General features: G+C 46.0%; 1 protein-coding gene across 1 annotated transcript in view; it reads right to left on the reverse strand.

The window, feature by feature from the left end:
* Positions 1–25,031, reverse strand: part of LOC146857530 (uncharacterized) — a 700,718-nt gene that overhangs the window by 41,824 nt on the left and 633,863 nt on the right. The window contains exon 8 of the mRNA XM_085648074.1: positions 20,580–20,891. Within this exon, the coding sequence (XP_085504200.1) occupies positions 20,580–20,891 (312 nt within the window). The remainder of the gene's footprint in view (positions 1–20,579; positions 20,892–25,031) is intronic.

The following is a 25,031-nucleotide window of genomic DNA, read 5'->3' on the forward strand; positions in this document are numbered from 1 at the left end:
CACATTGTAAGAGTAAGGACCTTGAAATAAATGCCAGCAAAACGAAATACATGGCAATAAACCCTCATAAGTCATTTAGAAAGAATTTAGCAATTAATAATCAAAAATTAGAATATGCTCAATCTTTTAATTATTTGGGTATAACCTTTTACACAAAGGTGTCCTGGAAGCCACAACTAGAAAAAAACAAGATTACTCTGCTCCAGAACACATTGCCCATAATAAAGAAACATGGAAGCTGCATCTCAAAGGCGGTGTCTCCCGCCCTAGAGGTTTTTAAACATAGAGCTCAATCAGCTTCTCTTTATGGGGCAGAAATATGGGGGCACAGTTGTAAAAAGAGTTTTGAATCAGAAGAGAATACATTTTCTAGAAGATTGTTAAGCCTGCCTGTACGTACACACCTAATTCCGATTGTTATGGATCTAAATATTAAACGAACAGACCATCATGCAATATTAAGACCTTTATTGTATTGGGTGCGGCTCTGGTCAACTTCAGAATTGATTTATTACAAGGAAGGTCTAGAGGAGATCCTAAGTTTTGACCAGAGCAAGAACATTCTGTGGCTTAAACATGTCTCTTCTTGGTTAGAGAAACTGGGCCTGTACCATTTATGGGAGTTCCCGACACAGTTAACATCATCGTCTAGGGCACTGCTTAAATCAACATTCTGGGCTTACATCCAAAACAATGTGTTTTATGCTAGGGCCAATGGCTCATTAACAATCAAGTTCCTTCTGTTTAAAGAGGTAACCAGTTTTGAGTCTTTTTTAGATGAAGTTCGTCCACAATTGGCCAAATCCTTATATATGAAGTACAGATATGGAGTGCTACGAACAAACACAAATACATTAAACTGGGCTACAAATCAAGATGGAAACAGTAATGAATGTTGTGAACTATGCCAAAATATGTCCAAGGAAAATGATTTACACATATTATTCTCCTGCCCGGCGTATGCCAAACCGAGGAACAAATGGGTTTACCGTTTGTCGCAACATGAATACTAGACATTGCATAGAAGCAGGACGAATACTGAAAACTGATACTTCACAAAAAACTGTTTTTAGTGTGAGGAGATTTTTGTTTAATGTAAGTCTTATAAGGGCAAAAGCAGGGCTAAAATTGTAAGGCCTAAAACTTAAAGAATATGTAGTCTCAAGTTAAAGACTCCAGTAATTTATGTATATGCACTTTAGGTTAATGGTGCCATAAGGAAATTTGAGTACCAATTGTTTGTTTTAAAGTATGGTAACCTGCGCTAAACATAAATATTACTTAGAGCCACATATAATGGATTATGAGCCCATATGGAGTAATTGATACTAATCTAAATGATTCTGAAAATGAATTTTTAATTTTTTATTATGCCTAGTTTTAATTATTTATACATTTGATATTGTTGATTTCTGCGGCTAGGAAATGGAATTTACTCTTTTGAATGATAGCCCTAAACTCGATGAAGTATCAACAAATATAGGTGAAGTTGCTATATTTGTACATTTATATTCAAACAATTGTATACATTTTTTTAATGATGCATCTTTTATGGTTTTATGTGAACCGAAATAAAGATATATTGAATTGAATTGAACAAATTCAAAATACCTGTGCAAATGTGATACCACAGGTGCATGAGGATGATAGAGGGGAAAAAGCTTCTCAAAGAGACTCAGTCAGACCAATTTAAAGGTCCTGCTTTGAGGAACAACTGCGGAATCTCTGGTCGTACTGCCCTGTCACCACCATCAAACATTACAACAGTACTCCCTGTCCAGCGTACAGTTGAAAAGCAGGGGGAGACTTGGGCCTGCCAGAGGGAAATCAGCACCGAGTGCTCAAGAACTGTCAAATAAGGGAACAGCCAAAAACCTCTAGTCAGCAACCTAGCAAACTAGTCCTGCCCATATGTCATAGTTATATCAGACTGGCCTTCACGTAGTTCTGGAACACCAGAGTCACACGATGAATTGCTAAACAAATGTTTGTACTGGCTTGGAATTAATAGGAATTTTCCGCTATTGCTGGCACATATTCTTTTAGTTCGCAGGGTTGGGTGGATTGGGAAGGGAAGGGTGGAAAGGACAGAGGACTGTATTATTGGTAATTTTGGAAACCCGGACATCGTGCAAAGATTGCTGTTTGAATACCCTTCCTTCCTGTGTATATCTCTAAACATTGTGCTTTTGCTTCTAGGCTACTTCTACAAACCCAGGTTTGTTGCTAAAAGGGGTCACCACAATCCTTAGCCCAAAATGCCCAGCAAATATTACATCATCTCATTATGGCCAATACAATTACAACAGGAATTTTACTATCCGGTTTCAAATAGGTTCAACCCATTGAAAATGGTCGATTGATTTTGTAACGAAAAGATTGAGCAGTCCAGTATTTGCCTTGGGGCAAAAGATACAGGAATCGATATTGAAGGGACAACTACCATTACTGGAGGTGGGAATTCCATAGTAACCACTCTCCAGTTGTATTCAGATCCGGGCCAATGGTACCCACTTGGTAAACGGCCTCGCATATCTATAGAGTAATCCATACACCCACCCAAACATCAAACATGCATTATTTCCATGAGCATCATCACAACCATATGAGGGGCACTGTAATGGTCGAGAATAGTGTGGTGGAGAACAATCAGGGACCAAATATATTGAGTAGAGATAATTTGGTTGGAGACTTGAGGACAGAGTCCCCTGGATGGCTAGCTCAAATCAGGGAGAGTCATCCAGGGGGGTAAGGACACAGAAGTACGGGAAAGAGGTTCAACCAAAATGCCTAGTGAGGGTACTCTCTTGGAATATTTCTGTGCTTGGCTCGAACTCGACTGCACAGAATGGGGCCAACTTATAGGGCGCTATGACGTATGTCTATTACAAAAAACCTGCCTCAATACGAAAATTCAAAAAGCCGGGGTTGCTTCCATTTGCCAAGAGGCAATAGTTAGTGGGAAGGGAAAGGGCAGACCTTCAAGGGGCTTAACCACCTGAGTAGAAGTACACCTTGGGTGCCCAGTGAAACAGATAGATACAGCCTCTGATGACATTCTTTGTGTTCACCTCACATTCCCACAAAAATCTCATGTATACATCGACAATATTTATTCAAGACCCATGGGGAACAAGGGGAAATCGCAAACTGTGGAGTTGCTAGTAGCACACATGGCTGCTTTGCCAGGGGTAGCTTTTGAACTGGTGGGTGGTGATTTTAACTGCCAGTTTGAACCATTAGACGCCAAGTCCAATGATACTATGTTGCAGAAGGAACAAATATCACCAGCTCTAGGATTGCTCATACCACCCATTGAAAAATAGTCCCCGCTGGCACTTCAAATGAATACTTCAACTTTAAATCAAAGCACCCGTGCCTCTAATGGGGGAAGGCGCGCCTGCAACCATATTGGGTCTTCTAGTCTAATAGATTATATATTAGATGTTAGACTTTCACCTTACATTAATTATATGCTAATAGTTGAGACAAATGTATGACGTTACAACGCATACATTTACAATGCATGCCTTTACAATACAGTTTTTACATCGCAACATCCTTTACAACGCATTCTTTTACATCGCATGCCATTACATCGCATTTTTAGAAACTACTTTTACAACCTACTCCATTATATCACATTATACCTTTACAATACAAACCATTACAGTGCATACCATTACATCGCATGACTTATGACTGACTGACATCGCATTTAAGGTAAGTGATGGATAGTATAGGGGTCATAATTAATATTCTAACTCCAGTGAGTGCAACAGTGTCAGGTCCCCACAATTCTTACCTTACTGTTGTGGAGAGATCCCACAGGGATGACAAGGACAACCCCCTCCTGGACCCTTTTCCTCCTGGAAGGACCGAGTGCACTAACCAGGACAGAGAGGGAGCTGGGGGAGGCTGCCACGAAGCAGGTGAGGGTGATGTGTCGTGATGGGGCACCTCCCTTGAACAACCGGGGTCTTGGGTCAGGCGCGAATCCCACCTAATCAGGACAGAGAGGATAGGGGTAAGCGCGGTGCCAGGAAAGGGAAAGAAACATAGGCACAGGTACGCAAACACTAACCCCCTGGTTATCGCTCGCTGCAAGTGTTACCTGAAGGTGGCGCTCCTGCGCAGGAAAGATGAGTCAAGACGGCAAGTACTTCAGGGTGGGAAGCGAGAGAGGGCGTCAGCGTGTTGGAAGTCTATACTCCTGCGCTGTATGCTCTGGGTACAAGGAATCGTCGAACAGGTCCATGGGGGAAAAGCTCGTGTGTGACCAGGCGTGGAAGCGCTCCTGCGCTCGTGAAGGGGGGCAAGATGAAGACGACTCCGTGCCGTCGCACAAGTCGCGGGTGCACTAGGGGGAAGCGCACCTGCGCCAGTGAAGGAGGGGCAAAGTAGGGACGACTCCGTGCCGTCGCACGAGTCGTGGAGAAGCAAGGATGTTAGCGCTCCTGCGCTGTGAGAAGCAAGGATGTTAGCACTCCTGCGCTGTGAGAGGCAAGGATGTTAGCGCTCCTGCGCTGTGAGAAAGAACAAAAAAGGCGATGGAGACTCTAGCCGAGTCTCGGAGAACAGCAGCTGTCGGCGCCCATGCGCGGTCCAGACGGAAGGTCTGGTTGCTGTTAGAGCCTTCGCTACGCTCCTGCGTACCCGGCGAAGCTCCGAAGAAGAATCCGAAGCACCGGCGTGGGCGTTTGTCGGATTAAAGTACACAATCCGCCGGAAGTGTGGGACGGCCAATGGCAGTGGCAGAGTCGATCTCAGCCACTAGACCGCTACACTGTGTGGAGCCAGTAGAGGAGGAGGAGTCTCGTCCCGTGGAAAGCCTTGCTTCCGGTTGTCGGGAGCGAGGAAGCGGGCGAGATCATGACAGCACCCACCCCTAAAACAGTCCTACCCGGTTGTCAAAGAGGGACAGCAGGACGGGGTTTCAGGGGTTGCCGAGCGTGGAAGGCGCGAACTAAGGCAGGTGCGTTACGGACATGCGAAAGGGGTTCCCAGGCGCGTTCTTCAGGACCATACCCCTTCCAATCCACCAGGTAATAGAGTTTCCCTTTAGTTCTACGGGAGTCAAGGATGGCCCGTACCTCGTATTCCACGTGGTCTTCCACAGGAACTGGAGGAGGGGGCTCCGCTATCAAGCAGTCAGGATGGGCAGGACGTAAGTGTGAGACATGAAAGACGGGATGTGCTTTCATGTGAGAAGGCAGTGATAGCCTCATGGCCACTGGGTTGATAACCCGTGTTATGGGATAGGGACCTATGTACCGCGGCAACAGTTTCTTGGGCCCTCGCGTGTTGAGGTTCTTGATGGATACCCATACCCTGTCCCCTACAGCGTAGGTGGGTTCTTTTTGTCTGTGTTTATCTGCATGTTGTTTGTATGTTTCTTTGGCTTTGGCTAGCTCAAATCGGGCTTGCTGCCATATGGTACGGAGGAAGGCATGATGCTCCTGTATGGTAGGTATACCACAGGTCCGTGTCTCTTCCCAGGGGGTCGTTCTGGGATGGTACCCTTGGAGACAAAAGAACGGGGACACCCCGATGGCAGCGTGTGTGTTGTTGTTATACGCGTATTCCACCATCCACAATACATTGGACCATTCTGAGTCCAAGGGAAGCAGCAAGCAACGGAGGTATTGTTCCATGGTACGATTTGTGCGTTCTGCCTGCCCATCCGTTTGGGGATGATAGGAGGATGACAAACGGGCTTCCATGTGCAGAAGAGAGCAGACTTCCGTCCAGAATCTGGACACGAACTGAGTTCCACGGTCTGTTATCAGTACTGACGGGATTCCATGAAGTCGTATCACGTTCTGCATAAATATGGTTGCCAATTCCGCAGCTGAAGGAAGGCGTTGTAGTGGTACAAAATGTGCCATTTTTGTTAGATGGTCCACGATGGTTAGTATAGTCGTGTTTCCCCTAGTGGTTTTAGGAAGTTCCACTACGAAGTCCATCGAGACCGTGTGCCACGGGCATGGGGGAACAGGAATGGGACGCAATAGTCCTACTATGGGTTGAGAGGTCGTCTTTCCTTGTGTGCAGACGGTGCAGCGATCTATGTAGGCCTGTGTGTCATGGTTCAGGGAAGGCCACCAGAAGTGTCGTTGCAGCAGGTCCTTGGTCTTCTGGTATCCAGGATGACCGGAGAGGGGGTGATTGTGGCATTGAACCAGAGCTTGTTGTTGGTGGGTAGGTAGAGGTAAATAATACCGTCCCTCTTTCAACAGAAATCCATCTCGCTCTGTAAGGTCTTGGATGTTTCCGATCCACTCAGTAGGTCTTTTTTGTTGTAAATCATGGTGCAGCTGGGATAAGAAGGAGGACGAGGTCACCGTCCCCTGGAAACATCGGCTGGGAATGACAGGTACTGGATCTGTGGTGGGTGCCTGGTCTTCGTTTCCTCCAGTCTGGACAAGGCGTCCGCCTTGGCATTCTCCCTCCCGGGACGGTAGATGATCTGGAAATCGTATTCGTTGAAGAATAACGTCCATCGTAGCTGTCTCGCTGTTAGTGCTCTGGCTGATCGAAGGAACCGTAGGTTTCTATGGTCGGTGAATATTGTGACTGGGTGTTTAGCGTCTTTTAAGTAGTGTCGCCATTCCTCAAATGCCGTTTTTATGGCTAAGAGCTCTTTATCTCCGATGGAATAGTTGCATTCAGCTGGTTGAAGCTTCCTGGAATAGTAGGCTATTGGGTGGAGTAGATTGGTGTTACTGTCTTTTTGTGATAAGACACCCCCTACGGCGTTCTGTGAGGCATCGGCCTCCACAATAAAGGGGCGGTTGGGATCAGGATGCTTTAGTATCGGAGCTGAGGTGAACCTGTTTTTTAGGTCCTGAAAGGCTCTTTCCGCTCCGGTGTTCCATTGGAAACGTGTCCCTTTTCGCAACAAACAGGTAATGGGGGTAACAATCCGGGAAAAGCCTGAAATAAAACGGCGATAGTAATTCGCGAATCCAAGGAACCTTTGGACTTGTTTCACGGAGCTTGGGGATGGCCACTGTAATATGGCGTCAACTTTCTTGGAGTCCATTTGTACGCCTTCTGGTGTGAGGATGTGTCCCAGGAATTCCACGGTTGTGGTGTGGAATACGCTCTTTTCTAGTTTCACATACAGCCCCTGTTGCTGTAGTTGCTGGAGTATCGCCCGTACATGTTGACGGTGCTCCTTCATGTCTGCGGAGTAAATCAGTATATCATCGATATGCACGATGCAGCATTTGTCGATGAATTCCCTTAGCACCTCATCAATGAAATATTGAAAGGCGGCTTGGGCGTTGCAGAGTCCGAAGGGCATGACCCGGTACTCGAATAATCCATATCGTGTTCGGAAGGCGGTTTTCCACTCATCCCCTTCACAGACTCGGACAAGGTGGTATGCCCCACGTAGATCCAGCTTAGTATAGATGGCCGCATCTTTCACTTGATCCAGTAGGTCGGGTATGAACGGTAAGGGGTACCTGTTCTTAATGGTTATGGCGTTCATCGCCCGAAAGTCTATACACGTGCGCAGATCATCTTCTTTCTTCGCCACGAAGAAGAGAAGGGAAGAGACAGGAGACTTGGAGTGGCGTATGAACCCGTTCTGTAGGTACTGATCGAGATAGGCGCGAAGATGCTCGTTTTCCTTCTCCGTGAGGGAGTAAACACGGCTGCAGGGGAGCGTGGATCCCGGTATTAAATCGATGCGGCAGTCGAAGTGACGATGTGGAGGTAGGGTGTTAGCACCTTGTTCGTCAAAAACGGGTGCCAGGTCTTGGTATTCCTTAGGTACTTTCTGATGTGTTATCAGTCCCATTCCTTCCCGTGGTAGAGCACAGGCCTGGATCTCCCTCGGTATGGCCTTCTTCTCCGGGGGGTAGCAATAGCGAATGCAGTGGACCGAATCCAACACTGTTTTGCCAGTCGCCCAATGAATCAGGGGATTGTGCTGAATCAGCCATGGAAGGCCCAATATGAGCCGAAATTGAGGAGCATCAATGATGTCAAAGGCGATGTTCTCTGTGTGCTGGTTTTCTAGCACCATTACCAGGTCTTCGGTTTGGTATCGGATTAGCCCTGAGGTCAAATCCGTGCCGTCCACTGCTTTCACCGTTTCGGGCCTGCTTTTGGTTCGTTTTTGCATGCCCAGGCCCGTCATGTACTGGGCATCGATGAAGTTTCCGGTTGCTCCTGAGTCAATCAAGGCGACGACGTGCCATGATGGGCCTCTCGATGAGTGCAAGACAACCGGCAAGCCCATGTGATGGTGGTTGGCACAAAGGGTTGGGGTCTGTTTTTCCTCTGCCAACAGTCCCAGTAGACCGACCCCGTTCACTACTGGGATGTCCCGTTTCCCAACCCGTCTCCTCGGGTGATCGGGAGAACTGCCGAAGTCCTCTCTCTGGGTTGGCGGGGTTTTGCAGGACAATCCCGCACGAAATGGCCGCTTTTGCCACAATAGAGGCATAGATTCTGTTTCCGTCTTTTTTCTTTTTCGTCTTTTGTCAAGGGGGCACGGATACCCCCGATCTGCATAGGCTCAGGAGGGTCACGGGGTTTTGGTGGGTCTCTATACACAGGGACTCTGGCCTCTCCTCCTTTGGTTTTTTCTGTCCTCCGCTCTTGTAGGCGATAATTCTGTTTTACTACCATGTCTATGAATGGGCCTATCTCTTCTGGTGGGTCGGTCATTTCTGAAATGTGGTCTTTCAATTCTTCACGTAGGCCCCTATAGAATACTGATACTTGTTTTGTTTCTGGCCAATGGGCTTCCACTACTAGCCGGTTGAAGGTGGTAATGTAGTGGAGTAGGTCGGTGTTGCCTTGTTTTAGATTGAGTAGTTCGTTGTCCGCCGCTTGCACGAACGTATGGCGGGCAAACATACGACGCATGGTTTCCTTAAACACCGGATAATTGTATAAGAGTGGTTCGTCATTCTCTACCAATGGAATAGACCACTGCGCGGCATCACCTCCCCTAATACGATAGGATGAACGCGACCTTGGCGGCGTCGTCGGGAAAGGCCGATGCTCTGGCCATGAAGTGTAGATGGCATTGGTTCAAGAATATACTATATTTCGCGCTCTCCCCATAGAATCGTTCTGGTGCGGCTAGCTGGGCGGTGGTTTGAGCTATGACCTGAATGGGTGCAGAAGTAGTCGAGACAGATGGTGGGGAGCCCCCTGGATTGAATATAGGAGGCCTTAGTATTCCTTCTTGCCGGGGGCGTGCGGAAGAGGGACCCCAGGGTCCTACGTTCCCCGTACCTATTTGCCCTTGTAGGGTGGTCATGTCGTGTCGCAGACTACGATTCTCGGCTTGGATGCTAACCAACATGGCTGCTATGTGATATCGGGGTTGTCCATGTTACCCGGGTGGGATATATATACGTGGGCTTCGGATTCTGTCAGGTCCCCACAATTCTTACCTTACTGTTGTGGAGAGATCCCACAGGGATGACAAGGACAACCCCCTCCTGGACCCTTTTCCTCCTGGAAGGACCGAGTGCACTAACCAGGACAGAGAGGGAGCTGGGGGAGGCTGCCACGAAGCAGGTGAGGGTGATGTGTCGTGATGGGGCACCTCCCTTGAACAACCGGGGTCTTGGGTCGGGCGCGAATACCACCTAATCAGGACAGAGAGGATAGGGGTAAGCGCGGTGCCAGGAAAGGGAAAGAAACATAGGCACAGGTACGCAAACACTAACCCCCTGGTTATCGCTCGCTGCAAGTGTTACCTGAAGGTGGCGCTCCTGCGCAGGAAAGATGAGTCAAGACGGCAAGAACTTCAGGGTGGGAAGCGAGAGAGGGCGTCAGCGTGTTGGAAGTCTACACTCCTGCGCTGTATGCTCTGGGTACAAGGAATCGTGGAACAGGTCCATGGGGGAAAAGCTTGTGTGTGACCAGGCGTGGAAGCGCTCCTGGGCTCGTGAAGGGGGGCAAGATGAAGACGACTCCGTGCCGTCGCACAAGACGTGGGTGCACTAGGGGGAAGCGCACCTGCGCCAGTGAAGGAGGGGCAAAGTAGGGACGACTCCGTGCCGTCGCACGAGTCGTGGAGAAGCAAGGATGTTAGCGCTCCTGCGCTGTGAGAAGCAAGGATGTTAGCGCTCCTGCGCTGTGAGAGGCAAGGATGTTAGCGCTCCTGCGCTGTGAGAAAGAACAAAAAATGCGATGGAGACTCTACCCGAGTCTCGGAGAACAGCAGCTGTCGGCGCCCATGCGCGGTCCAGACGGAAGGTCTGGTTGCTGTTAGAGCCTTCGCTACGCTCCTGCGTACCCGGCGAAGCTCCGTAGAAGAATCCGAAGCACCGGCGTGGGCATCTGTCGGATTAAAGTACACAATCCGCCGGAAGTGTGGGACGGCCAATGGCAGTGGCAGAGTCGATCTCAGCCACTAGACCGCTACACTGTGTGGATCCAGTAGAGGAGGAGGAGTCTCGTCCCGTGGAAAGCCTCGCTTCCGGTTGTCGGGAGCGAGGAAGCGGGCGAGATCATGACAAACAGTAGGTTAAGTGTTGGATAGTGTAGGGGTAAAAATTACTATTCTAACTCCAGTGAGTGCAACAGTAGGGTAAGTGTTGGATAGTGTAGGGGTAAAAATTACTATTCTAACTCCAGTGAGTGCAACAGTAGGGTAAGTGTTGGATAGTGTAAAGGTACTATGCGTTGTAATGGTATGCATTGTAATGTCTTGCAATGTAATGCCTGCGTTGTAGTGACATGCATTGTAATGACATGTGTTGTAGTGACATGCGATGTAATGGCTGCGTTGTAATGACATGCGATGTAAAGGATGTTGCGATGTAATGACTGCTATGTAAAGGTAGTGCGATGTAATGACTGCATTGTAAAGGTTGTTTCCCAGTTGAGACATGACAGCGACCACAATGTGGTCTCCTTAGAACTTAACCTACCTACACATAAGTCTTCAAGCAATAGGCCTGACCATTTCAACAATAGGAACCAATTGACCACAAATAGATGAGCAATCAAATGGAGAGTAATTGAGCGGAACAGATTATAGTAAAAACCATCTATCACCTGGTGTAAAGGGCCCTGGGCGAACTACTTAACATTGACCTAACCCAGGGCCTGGTCGTTTCAATGGTAAAGATCAGTGAGATTCACTCAAAACTATTGGATGCTCCTAAAGATATATTTTATACAGAATTCAAAAACAGGGATTCCGGGAGGAATCCACCATCATGGTATAATAACACTTGCAGAGAAGCAAAAAGTGCCCTTATCAATGCAATTTAGGCCCAAGATAGGAAATGAATATAGGGCATGAGATTACCAACACCGCAAAAAAGGACTTGGCTCAAAGTAGATGGTGATCTTTATTAACTGCTGTTAAGTGTAACAACCATTCCTTCTTCTGGATTGTTATGGTTACAGGGAATAGAGAAAGTATTTCTGCCATAGAAAACAATACAGAAGCATATATTTGGATAGAGCTCTTCTCGAAACTGTACATCGGAAACAGACCCAGTCCCACTCTAATTCTGATAGTGAAGCAATCCACCTTAGATAAAAAGAAGTTAGCTGATAATGGGGGATAGAATACCTGGAGATTTATTTTTGCCAATTATTGACATATGGGACCTTATTTCATGGTACTTCTCAATACCATCATGGAAGGGATGGCCATTTGTAACTCTTAGGTGGGGGCCAAGATAATACCCATTTTTAAAAACAGTTGCCCCCTATCCTCATCCAATGATAGACCTATCAGTCTTACTCTGCTAAATGTCTTTTGGACAGTGTTAATAATATTGGGAAGACTGCAAGAATGGATGGATGAAAATGAGATACTAACCCCACTACAAGCTAGTTTTGGTAATTGCACTTCTACCATCGATCAAGTTTTTAGATTGCAACTTCTTTATTGGAAAATTATCACTCTTGAGAAATGCAGACTTTATATGGTGTTTGTTGTTCTGAAATCAGCTTTCGACTTGGTCCCGAGAACAATTTTATGGAGAGCCCTGGCTGATTTGGGAGCTCTATCCTACCTTTGTGCAATTATAAAAGAATCCACGAGCAGAACTATGCCCAGGTCCATAGTCGCTCGTGGAAGTCACTAATCTCTTTCCTGTAACCAGAGGAGTAAGACAAGGGTGCATATTAGCCCCAACACTTTTTACACTGGTTATTAATAATCTTGTTCCCTATTTGAATCAGTGTGAAAATGACTTCCCCAACCTGGATAAAATGAAAATGCCCACCTTAATGTTCACGAATGGCAGTCTCCAATGGGCCTCCGGAAGATCTTAAATCAATTTAGAAGCTACTGCAGAGGAGCTTGGAAATAAATATTGAAAAGACAAAGTACATGGTGTTTAACCCATGATGCTCTACACGAGCCAAACCCACCTTAAATAGGACTGCTTTGGAGCAGGTTCACACATATGAGTATTTGGGGATCACCCGGGGTGAGAATATGGAATGGCTAGCACACATCTCCAATCCTAGACTCACCATGGAGCGACATACTGATGCGCTGTTGAAATTATTCAGGGGTCCTGCCACAAACCCATTTCTCTAGTATTATAAGTCTATGGGCCCTGGGTTCCACATTATATGGTGCAGAGCTTTGGGGGCATACAACAGTTAATGCCCCACAATGACAGAGAATGGGTTCTTGTGGCAGCTATTAAGCCTTTCACCTAGCACGGCACTGATCCCATTGACGCTAGATATGGGGTTTAGCCCAATTTGGAAGGGACTGACAATAAGCCCAGATTATATTGAAGAAGGATATGGGTTACCCCGGAATAGCATACGTATTGACGAGGGCTAAAAGAGACAAAATAAATTTGTGTGGGGTGGGGGGGCAGGGATTTACCCTGGTTTAGGCATATCAGAGACATTATTGTTAAGTATGAACAGTATTTACCCTTTTCGTCAGGATATGCACTTTATATATTGCCTACTTGTGATTAATTGTCCACATGTTATCAGTTCTATAGGTTGATCATTTTTATGCTAAGCTATGATATTCTCTACAAGTTTTTAATGGTTTAAAAAGTTATTTGTGTTCCTTTTTGAACATGGAGAAGAAGGATAATATTTTATATGTGGATATTTTCGTATCATATACTGTATACTTTTAATGTTTTTAATATGTTTGCCTGTCTTTTATGACATAATGGCAAAATAACGGTAGTATAACGATAACGCTGGGCAGGTTGAAATTTAAAACACTATTAAAGCTAGGCAACTTATAGAAAGTTGCCACTCTGTGCTCTGCTCATCCAGTAGCCTCACAAAGGCGCACACACAGAAACTGCTTTGTTCCTGAGCCCGGGAGTCATTTACACGTCTCCCCAGGTGGTCAGAAAGCTGTGCCGCAGCAGTGAGGTGTCACCTCCTCTGCCAGAATGGCCACTGGCGGGGGTTAGCCCAGAGACGAGCTTCAGTGGGGAAGCTGCCCGGCCCAAAACCCCTCAGCAGGATCCCTTTGGCCCTATCTCTATGCTGTCTACAGGAACAAGTGAGGGGAAGCTCCCCCCAAACTGGTTTTACCTTCGGCTGAAGCCCTCATGTAGCCACACCTCTAGGGTGGGCTACCAAGCTCCTGACAACCAAATAAGGGTAATGCCATCTTGAAAGGGGCAAGAATGTGGCAGTCAGGAATAGCCTGATTCCACACAGCACAGGAACTTTGTCACTCTGTAGGAGGTGACCCAGTAGCCCAGTGGCTAGTGACCGCGTAAACCCTTCAGGGCACTTTCCTTGGATAAATATGGCACCCTTGTTATCCTGACCCTCAGATTACACCGGAACCAGAGTGAGGACCGGAAAAGGACTGCCCAGCTGCCCTTGGACTCGCACAAAGAGAGTCTGCACGCTCAGAAGGACTTCACTGGCTCCACTTTGGGCTGGCAAAGCTTGGACTGTGCCTCTGGCTTTTGGTTTGGAGAAAAGTTGATTCCCAACAGCAGTCACTCCAAGGATCTGTTGGCTGATCGCCTGGAACCAGCTCCAGGGAAACAAGAGCTGAAAGAGCCCAAACCGACAAGTTGGTAGCCACTGCAGACGTTTTACTGTTACCATTCGCCGGGCACCCAAGAGGGCAAATCAGAGATAGCCAAAATATGCATCAGTATCTCCAGGACCGGATTCCTTATACCGAAGGGACACTAGCCCTCTCCAAATGGTTTTAACCAAACTGCGGTACAGACTGACCAGTAGCCCAGCATCAACTGACCTGTTGACTTCAAGCGACCCGACCTCTGTGGCCAAGTTTGCCCCACTTCACCCATGGACTCAGCAGCACCCACAAAGGCACAAGTACCGACCGCACCAGTACCAGAGCATCCTTTGAGCATCTTTTTACCTGAATCTCTCAGCATCAGGAGCGCTCAGTTGATATCTATGGCGGTCATCCTGTAAATTTTGGATCTTGCTTTCAAAACACTCTGGTGGCCAGGTAACCATCCATAGTAAATTTTCTGGCCTCCTAGACCTCTGTCCTGTTTGACTTGGTCGCCCAACTCCGGCGGGAGCTGCTGAACTAACTATTTAAAACTTTTCAAAAGTTTCCAAACTTTTTGTTGGCCAGTGCTTGTTTGGGGTTGATATAAAAGTTACTTATTGCTACTAAAATCTGAATCTCCGCAACCCTATGGTGGATTTTGATGCTTATGGTCTCTAAACATTCATAAAAATATAATCTATTTTTATAAATTGGTGTCTGGATTCTTTCGTGTCAGGTGACTTTTTAGTTGTTTGGTGCTGTTAAATGCTTTAAACATTTTTCCTTTTCTAAGCATTACTGCTGACAGCCACAGCTCCGCAGGGTGGAGTTTAAGGTTAAGTAAATGTACCTGACTGGACGCAAGATGGTATTTGTGAGTGTATTACATGATAGGGCCTCACTGCCATATCATATAGTACACCCAAAGTGGCCACAAAGTTCTCAATATCAGCGGTTCACCTGGTTTTGTGTTCACTTCTTTCTAAATGCTGTTCATTGTCATCCCTGCAAGAAACTTATTAAGGAGGTGGTTTCTGGGAGAAAAAGTTCCTTGGGTTCCTCCCCTACTTTGATCTCTGGTCCATCAGCTTCATGTCATCTCAGTATAGAACAGCCCTAAAGTGTTAACATTGGCCTCCAATTATCTCAGGGCAGGGTGAGAAAAGCCGGGCCTATTAATCATGCGCCCCACACCTCTCCTGCAGCACTTACTCCCTCCTGGTTTATTTTGCAGCAATCCGCTGCACCATTCATGGCCTGTTGTGGCAATCATCACTATGTCCTGGAGAGGTAAGAGGCTTCTGGATCATCAGGTGTAAAGTCTGCTTCTCAGGTGCCGCCAAGTAACACTGGTGAAGGGTTGCTTACTCTGGTCCTGAGGGAAGCCAATCTCATGCCTGCACCTCCCCCACCCTCTCCTGGTACAGAAATAATTGTGCAAGTAGAGCTGTGCCGAAGCTCACTAGACTCGCTGCTATCCTGGAGCTCTGTCACCTCCGCCCTCTTCCAACGCACACTGATTGTAAGGGAAGGGTGAGATATCTGAGCAACCCCAATTTAACAAACAGATGTTGACGATAGAAACAATGTGAAGCAACCCACGGTCCTCTTCATTCTATTCCAATCCTGATGGGAGGATGGTCAGCAAGGAGATAAGAAGTCTTATAAAATTCTTTTACCAGTCAAGTAGAACTTGACACAGCTGACCTCCTCATCCTTATGTGGGATTTCATCCTGAATTTGTAGGGTGCTGGTTTCTGTGCTGTACCTGGGCTGAGACGATATAGGAAGGATTTCAGAATATCATTGTTGTAATTGTGAGATTGGTGTTGTAACAAGACTATATTTTCAATGATTTCACCTTTGAAGTAGGTTATGCAAACTTTAGGGTCAAAGTTAAGAACTCTGCTAGTTTAAGGATTTTCAGGAGAGGTGATATTTTAGTAAATTTTAGCATGGTTTGGCATATTGCCTCTTTCAAGGATGCATTGATGATTCTTACAATTAGTGGGCTGTGTCGCTGGCACATGATTTTTATTACATTAACTTGAATGGAATTGTCAGTATGAGAAGAATGTTTAGCGGAAGCTATGATCTGTAGTCTAAATGCTTATAGAATGGCTATTTTGTAGGAGTTCTTGTGGTACACATGGATGTGAATCTCTGGTCTTCTTAGAGACCATACTATCTTCATGGAAGTGACATGTTGGGTCACTTTGAGAAATTACTAGATTTGGTATAGAATGTATGAAAGGCAGATGGAATGGACAAGCAAAGGTATGAAGCTATAGTACTGATGCTCCCCCAGAGGCTGTCTGCAAATTAGAATGAGTGAGGAGGTGCTCGATTATTGCGGTTGGGCTGTAATCTGCACTAATTTTGGATTGAGGGGCAAGCAGTTGATAGATGTGTTTTTTTATGCTTCTGAATGTTTCACCGACCACTGCACTTTTTCTGGGCCCTCCTTACTCTGTCCATTGGGGTACTCACTCATCCCCAAAACATCTCACGCTGGACAACAGGCTGAGCAAGGAGACCAAAGTCCAGAACTGGTCAAACTGCCCTTAAAAATGACAAGCACAAGGGGTCCCTGCGGTCACTATTTGTAAAGGTGTCAGCCTCATCAAAGGCAGGCAGAAAGTTAAGAATTTGCCCCTCAGGTGCTAGTATCAGTGAAACTCGCTTTAACGCTACCACAGTTTCAGACGAACACTGACACGAAAAAGATTCGGAGAGCAAATGTGGCCCACTTTAGGGGGCATATTATCAAGAAACGGAGTTAAAATTATCGCCGCTTTAGCGGCAGAAAACTGCCGCTAAAGCGGCGATAATGGGCTTGATAATATGCCCTTGTGAAATCCCATAGAAGCCCATGTTCTGGTGTCAAAATGGGCTTCTATTGGAATTCTCAAGGGCATATTATCAAGCCCATTATCGCCGCTTTAGCGGCAGTTTTCTGCCGGCAAAGCTGCGATAATTTTAACGCCCTGCTTGATAATATGCCCCTACGTTCCAACTTGCAGGGGTCTTTAAGAAGGCATTGCCAAGAACTGGAAAAACACTTTAAAGGCCACAAAGGTGCATGTTAGCACTGTTAGATAGCATATTGTCTGATTTGATTTTTTAAATCAGCGCCTTAGAGAAGTTGGGTGTCTGCCTCTCGTCAAGAAGCTGAAAATCTTGAGCCATTGTGCTCACTTGTTCTGGGGGTTATCGTGTTCACTCCATTTTACTATGCATTAGAAGCTCATTAAACATATTAATGAAATGAATGTGATCTTCATTTGTGCCCATTATGCCCCATTGTTACCAACAATGCACCAGGTGCAAAATCTAATCATTGTGCCAGGAAATTTCTGCACCCACGTTTGTGCTAAAGCTAACATTGGCTCAGAAAACATTCTGCTGTGCGTAATTACTGACAAGATTTGGAGATCATGTGAAATTCGAACCACAACAGTTGTCACATAATGTTAGGTGTGATTTGGCTGCAGAAGAATCTGTTCTTCTGTAGCAATTGCTTGATAAGATAGTTGATCCTAAACCTTTGGTTTTTTTAGCTCACAAAAAAGGCGTGCAGAACTAGAAATTACAGAAACTTATTGAAGGTTACTGACGGGCCTCTAGAAATTTTAACCACTGAGAGTACACCACTGGTTCATGACTTCAAAGTCTGATAGAAATAGGTTATCGGGTTCTCCTGCAGAATTTAAGTACCACACTCTCAGTGCAGGTCACTTGTCGGAGCATAGTTCCTCTATATTTTATTGTAAAATATTATATAATCTTCAGACATTAGTCTGAGGGGAAACACTATTAACGGTTATGGATTTTCTGTCACTTATGCAGAGTCTTAAAAGTAGATTTGGAAGGCATGTGTGGTGAACACTGGAGTTTTCAATAAGAATCCCAAGAGGATGTTGGCTGGACCCCAAATGTGTTTACATTCGCACTGGGATATGAAGCTACCTGCTATACCCATATCAGAGGAGCTCCTGGATCTTTGATGTGGAGCAGTAACTTACACTGTAGGAATAAAACTTTTACACTGAAAAACAAGAAAAAGATATAATGACCTAGTGTTAGACCTAGCCCTTTTTGCAGGTTTATCCCCAACCTTTTTGCTTCCTATTTTTCTGACCCTGGTTTTGTTGGCTATAGGACTCTGGACACTTTAACACTGCTGATCAGTGCTAAAGTGTATATGCTCTCTATGTAAATTGTGATTATGCAGTGGCCTCACTGCTATTTTAGCAGTGCAAAAAAGAAAAAGAAAAAGAAAAAGGTAATAACAGGATGTTATCATCATTTTCTTTTTCTATGCAGGAGTTGAGGCGGAGCTGGTTCTGTGACACCAGAGCAGAGGAGGGGTGGTTTGCACTCCTCTAAGTGCACATGACAGTTTGCCCGGCCCTAGGGCCGGCCAAACTGACATGCGCACTTGGCATGTTCCCCATTGGGCTGTGTTGCACAGCCCTGTGGAGAACATGCCCAGCCTTCCTGAGGGACTGTCTCATCGTCCCAACAGGACACTTAGACCAATCACAACGCTGGTCCTGGAGTGTAGTGATTGGCTGGGAGAGCTTGGAAGCCTGAGTGCTTCTCGTGCTGTAGCAGACCTGAAGAGGACGGAGGAGAGGTGTCGGCAGCGCGGCAGTGAAGGTTAGTTAATTATTTTTTTTAAATTTGTAATCCTCCTGCCCCCGTCGCACCACCCCTGTTCCTAGAGAGGCGCCGCTGTGATTATGATTGGTTATCCATGATTGGCTTATTTGATTTACTGGTAAGCCGCTAGTAAAGTGCACTGAGTGTGCCAGGGCCTGTAAATCAAATGCTACTAGTGGGTCTGCAGCATTGGTTGTGCCACACACATGAGTAGCCCTGTAAATGTGTCTCAGACCTGTCACTGCAGTATGCATAATCTAGTTTTAAACTGCCCTGTCGACCTGGCCAGTGCATCCACTTTCCAGGCCCTAACCTTCCCTTTTCTTACAGGAAAGGTACCCCTAAGGTAGGCCCAAGGTACCCCGATGGGCAGGATGCAGTGTATGTGAAAGGTAGGACATTTGCTGGTGTGTTTTGCAGGTCCTGATAGTGAAATACTGTGCATTTCTTTTTCACTGATGAAAGGCTGTCTGTTCGATAGGTTAACATGGGAGCTGCCATCTTTCCAAAGGCACAAGATAGAGAAATGGTGTTTAGGCTTTCTGAACTCAGAATTTAATAACAAACTTTCAGTGAAGGTGGTTTTTAAATTTTCTGTTTAAAAATGCCACTCAAGTGGCCATTTTCTTGCTTTAACATTCTGTGTGCCTCTGCCTGTTTGTGTGCTCACTGTCTGGTTTTGAAGTGACAGGAGCTGGGGATGTGTATTCACTGTAGACAGTCACAAGGGTGTTGTGGTGTGACCTGCCTTTCCTGGGTGACTCATAGCCAGGCGGAATAGACCTTTCTGCATTTAGAGTGGTGGAAGGAGTTTTCACTAGCACGTGAATAGGCTGTCTCTTATGCCCAATGTTGTCTCCACCCCCTGTGGTCAAGCTGGACCATGGGGGACAGAACTGGTTGGTACTGAGCTTAGGGCCTCTGAAACAAAGAGAACTATGAGAAATTGGTGTATAAGTATTGGACCTAAAACCCCAGGACTTTAGATCACTTCTGGAAACAAGAGGGCCCTCCTAAGAAGAAGAGCTGTAGGAGGAGCACTACCCTTTCTTTTGTGTGAGAGGTGGGTTGTCCTGCAGTAGCTGCTTCTATCTATGGGCAGAGAAAAGGACTGACTCTTTTTGCCTTGTTGTGGTATCCTGCTTGGGACAGTCTCCAAGGGCTTGTGTGTCCTTGCCTCCTGTTGGAAGTCTCAGGAAAATCAAAGACTTCAAAAAAAATCCTTTCTAGATCAAAAAGGAACCTGCCTGGAAGAATAACTGGGAGAGCTGTGTAAGGAGCGTTGCCCCTTATGTGTATGGGGTGGGTCTCCCTGTAGTTGCTGCTCCTGCCTAGAGCAGTAGAAGGACTAATCTGCTGCATTTCATGCCCTGATGTGTTTGTTGTTTTTCATGCCTGCACTGTCAGGATAACGCGTACTATTTCAGGACCTGCATAATATGGACAGTATTGGTGTAGGTTGTTTCTAATGACATGTGCAACTTATAAGTATAAACTTTTTGCACTACCTATAATGTTATGACAATTGAGTAGTTGGCAAAGTGATTTGTGATTTATGTGATTGTGGTCTACGTGTTTATATACAATATAAGAGATATTTTTGTATAACCTGGTGTATTTATTGTGTCACTGGTGTGTGTGTGTGGGTGTGTGGGTTGCAGAAACAGTTTACACCTTGCCTCTTGGATAAGCCTGACTGCTCTGCCAAGCTGCCGAGCAGGGGTTATCTTGGGTGTGTAACTCCCTTATCCTGAATAGAGTGGTGGTTTCTGCCTGGCTTAGTTGCATACCCTGGTCAACCAGAAACCCCATTTCTAACACCTAGAATGCTGAAAATCATACTCAAACATAAAGTACAGTATATGCTTCAATACATAATGGCTATTAACTCAATGCTCATTAATCATGTACAAACCAAGCATTTTTTGATACATACTTTTAAGAGGCAGATACATCCGTTTGTTAATAGACTGCTGCAGATTCTTGTGTTTCACCTTGCATACAAATTCCTTGTTGTAGTGAAAAGCTGTAGGAATCAGATCAAGAAAGAAGTATTTGATGCGATGATCCTTTATATCAAGTGGTAGCATCCTTGAACTTAATCCGTTCAGAATTTGGTCACCATTCTGAAACCAAGTGACAGTGAGGTCTTTGGGATCACAACCCATGACCTGGCAGCTGAGGGCGACAGGCTCCCCATACAGTACCTCGTGTGGATCCACCATAATGTCTTTTGCAATTGGAAAGTCTGTAAAAGAAAAGAAAACATGATCATGACAGGAAAGCTTGGTCATTAAAAAACTGTCAGAAGTGCTATCCCAAATAAAAAGGTACATTAGCACATTGTGGAACATCACACATTAGTTTTTGGACCCAGAGCCGGTTGTTCAAGACTTAGGGGCATATTTACAAGCAAATAGGGAAGTGTGGCTTAAAATAAAAATTGCTCACGCCACGCTTCGCCATTCTGAAAACGCAGGGATGCGCCGTATTTTCAATGATACGGCGTACCCCAGCATTTTCCTTAGTGCTGGCGCGAAAATCAGCAGCCTAGCGCAACGCAGGTACCCTTGCACTTTAGAGCAAGGGTGCCTGCGTTGAGGGAATGATTGTTTATGTGTGGGAAGGTTTCCCTTCCTCCATATAAACAATCACTAATATTGATTTTTAATTCCTATGTGTGCTACATTGTGCAGCACACATAAAAGTTGCAAAGTATAATTTTTTTGTATTCTTTTATTACAATCAAAAAATATTGCATTACACCACCACATGACAAAGACTTTATAACAACATATAGTGTTACATCGATTCCTCCACCGACCCCAAGATATAGTATCGCTGCTTCCTTAACCCCCCCGCCCCTCCCCACTGTCTCTCTTCATTCCTTCCCATCCACCAAATGATCTTGTCCTATTGGGGCCGCTGGGGCTGTGCAAGGAAAGTCCCTATACTCATTCCATTTATTCCAGACCTGGCCCCACTTCTGCGGACAGCCTCTATTTTGATAAACGGTTTTTTTCGGCCACCATGCACCAAACCATATGTTTTTTCCAATCTCGGTGTCTCTTCTTTGCCCCAATTGAGTGCTATGTTCCTTTTAGCGATCACCAGAGCTAAAGCTGCATTAATTCTCTCCCTTCTTCCTAAATCTGTTGCCTCCCACACATTAAGCAGACACAGCTTAGCAGACAATGGCAACTCAATTCCATAAAGCCCACTTAGACATTGTGTTATCCTAGTCCAGTAGGATTGGATTTGTGGACCGGTCCAAATTATATGAAAAACGTTCCCTCCTGGCTGCATCCCCTCCTACAGAGAGGATTTGAATGCCTACCCATCTTTGCTAATGTAATGCAGGAGAGGTATGTTCTATGGAGTACTTTAAGTTTTATGAGGCGGAAACGGTTATGGATTTTCTGTCACTTATGCAGAGTCTTAAAAGTAGATTTGGAAGGCATGTGTGGTGAACACTGGAGTTTTCAATAAGAATCCCAAGAGGATGTTGGCTGGACCCCAAATGTGTTTACATTCGCACTGGGATATGAAGCTACCTGCTATACCCATATCAGAGGAGCTCCTGGATCTTTGATGTGGAGCAGTAACTTACACTGTAGGAATAAAACTTTTACACTGAAAAACAAGAAAAAGATATAATGACCTAGTGTTAGACCTAGCCCTTTTTGCAGGTTTATCCCCAACCTTTTTGCTTCCTATTTTTCTGACCCTGGTTTTGTTGGCTATAGGCTATACATAATGGCTATTAACTCAATGCTCATTAATCATGTACAAACCAAGCATTTTTTGATACATACTTTTAAGAGGCAGATACATCCGTTTGTTAATAGACTGCTGCAGATTCTTGTGTTTCACCTTGCATACAAATTCCTTGTTGTAGTGAAAAGCTGTAGGAATCAGATCAAGAAAGAAGTATTTGATGCGATGATCCTTTATATCAAGTGGTAGCATCCTTGAACTTAATCCGTTCAGAATTTGGTCACCATTCTGAAACCAAGTGACAGTGAGGTCTTTGGGATCACAACCCATGACCTGGCAGCTGAGGGCGACAGGCTCCCCATACAGTACCTCGTGTGGATCCACCATTTAGGCGGAAACGAGATAGCATAGCAACCTCCCTAGGGGAACAGAGTGCCTCAGGCCAATCGTCCGCAAATCTTTATTTTCTTAATGATTGTTTATGTGCGGGAAGGGACAGCTTTCTGCCCAAAAACAATCATTCATGGTGATTTGCTGTTTCTATGTGTGCTGCACAATGCAGCTCACATAGAAACAGCAAAAACGAGGAGAAATTAATAATTTCTCCTTGTTTCACCATTTTAAGACTAGGTTTTCTCTGGTCTTAGTTTTGGCGCTGCCTCCTATGTAAGCCACCCTTGTAAATAGGGGTCAGCATCAAAATCAATGGGTGTTGCGGCGAAACGCCCACCGCAACACCCATTGCATGCCACTTTCACGCTAAGTGTAGTGTGAAAGGGGGCCTTATTTACAAGGTGGCATTGAGCCACATTAAGGGCCTCATGTAGGTAGCGAAATACCGGTCGGTAACGGCCGATTTTCGGTAAATATGCCGTTACCGACCGGTATTCAGACAAGTGAGATGTAGGAGTCCAAAAACCACTTTTCGGTAAATATGAGGCGGTAAATACCGATTCATAGTTACCGAATTCTAAAATACCGATTCATGTTTACCGAATACATAATTAACGAATCGGTAAATATGAAGTGGTAAATATGAAGTGGTAAAAATTTAAAATGACATGTAGGAGCAGTCGGTAATTAAGAAATCCAGGAAAATCGGTAAATAAGAGTCGGTAATTAACACGGATGGAAAGCAGGTGGTAACCATCAACAATGCACATAAGCAATCCCAAAATGCAACAGCGTGGACAACATGGCCGCCATGTACGTCATTGCAAGGCGCCTACGTCTACAGGCAGCAGGACTGAGGGTGTGGCGACGGGAGGAACAAATCTACAGACAGCGCATCACACTATTACAGCTGACTGATGCAGAGATACATGAGAGGTACAGGCTACACCCCGAAACCATCATGGACCTGATAAGGGACCTGCACCCACTCCTGGACCAGCCAACAAGAAGGGCGCACGCCATACCACCACATGTGCAGGTGCTCTGCAGCCTACATCTACTGGCATCCGGCAGTTATCAGGTGGTGATAGCTGCGGTGGGTGGTGTATCCCAGAGTTGCCTGTCCCGTTTCTTCAGGAAGTTCCTGGATGCCATGATGCAGAGAATGCACCACTACATAAGCTTCCCAAACACACAGGCTGCACTGCAGAAAACAAAAACAGACTTTTATCACATGGCACAGTTCCCCCATGTCATCGGCTGTATTGATGGTACACACATCCCAATCTGTCCACCAGCTGATACAGAGCACATCTACAGGAACAGGAAGTCCACCCACTCCATCAATGTGCAGGTGATCTGTGATGCAGGGAACATCATCACAGATATTGTTGCAAAGTTTCCTGGGAGCACCCACGACTCTTACATCTTCCAGAATAGTGGGATCTACACACGACTGAGTGCCGGCGAATTCGGAGAGGGATACCTGCTGGGTAAGTAACAGTGACGCCCCTTGAAACCTGCAAATCAGAGTGTATAGAGGCATGTAACTGATGGTTCCCTTTTACTCATCCAGGCGACAGTGCATATGCATGCCGGTCATTCATCCTCACTCCCTACCTACACCCAGCAACCCAGAGTGAGAGACGATACAACGTGGCCCACAAATCTACACGCAATGTGGTGGAGCGCACGTTTGGACTACTGAAGAGCAGGTTCCGCTGCCTCCACAAGAGCGGAGGCGCACGCCAGTACAAACCCATCACCTGCTGCAAGATAATTGCCACTTGTGCAATGCTGCACAACCTTGCCACGAAAAAAGGTACAGATGTGGAACTAACATATTTTGAGGACAACGAGGATGAGTCAGGCCAGCCAGAGGGCAGCGCAGCTAGAGTGCCAACTGCAGTCGATGGGAGAGAGAGACGGGCAGAGATCACATGCAACTATTTCTGAGTAAGTGAGGGGACACAGCGAGTTGTGAGAAGTCATGACGTAGTTTAATGTGGCACCACGCCATGAACACATGAACAGGCCAATCTGGCAATATGCCATCTATACAATGAGTATGTCCAGGGTTACGTCACCCAATGGCAAGTGGATAAGCAGGGCCACATCAATGTTTGCGCATACGCGCTGCAGTGGTGGATTGCACGGCCTGTGCATCCTCACTAGAGCCAACCCCAAGCCGCCTGCTGCTCCTGCGTGCTTCGGGGACGGGGGGTGTGATGCTGCTGCTGGTGTCGATGCTCTCCGCAGCATCCCCTGCAGCAGTTGT

Source organism: Triturus cristatus, chromosome 3_2 (assembly GCF_964204655.1).
Source record: "Triturus cristatus chromosome 3_2, aTriCri1.1, whole genome shotgun sequence".
Lineage (NCBI taxonomy): Eukaryota > Metazoa > Chordata > Amphibia > Caudata > Salamandridae > Triturus > Triturus cristatus.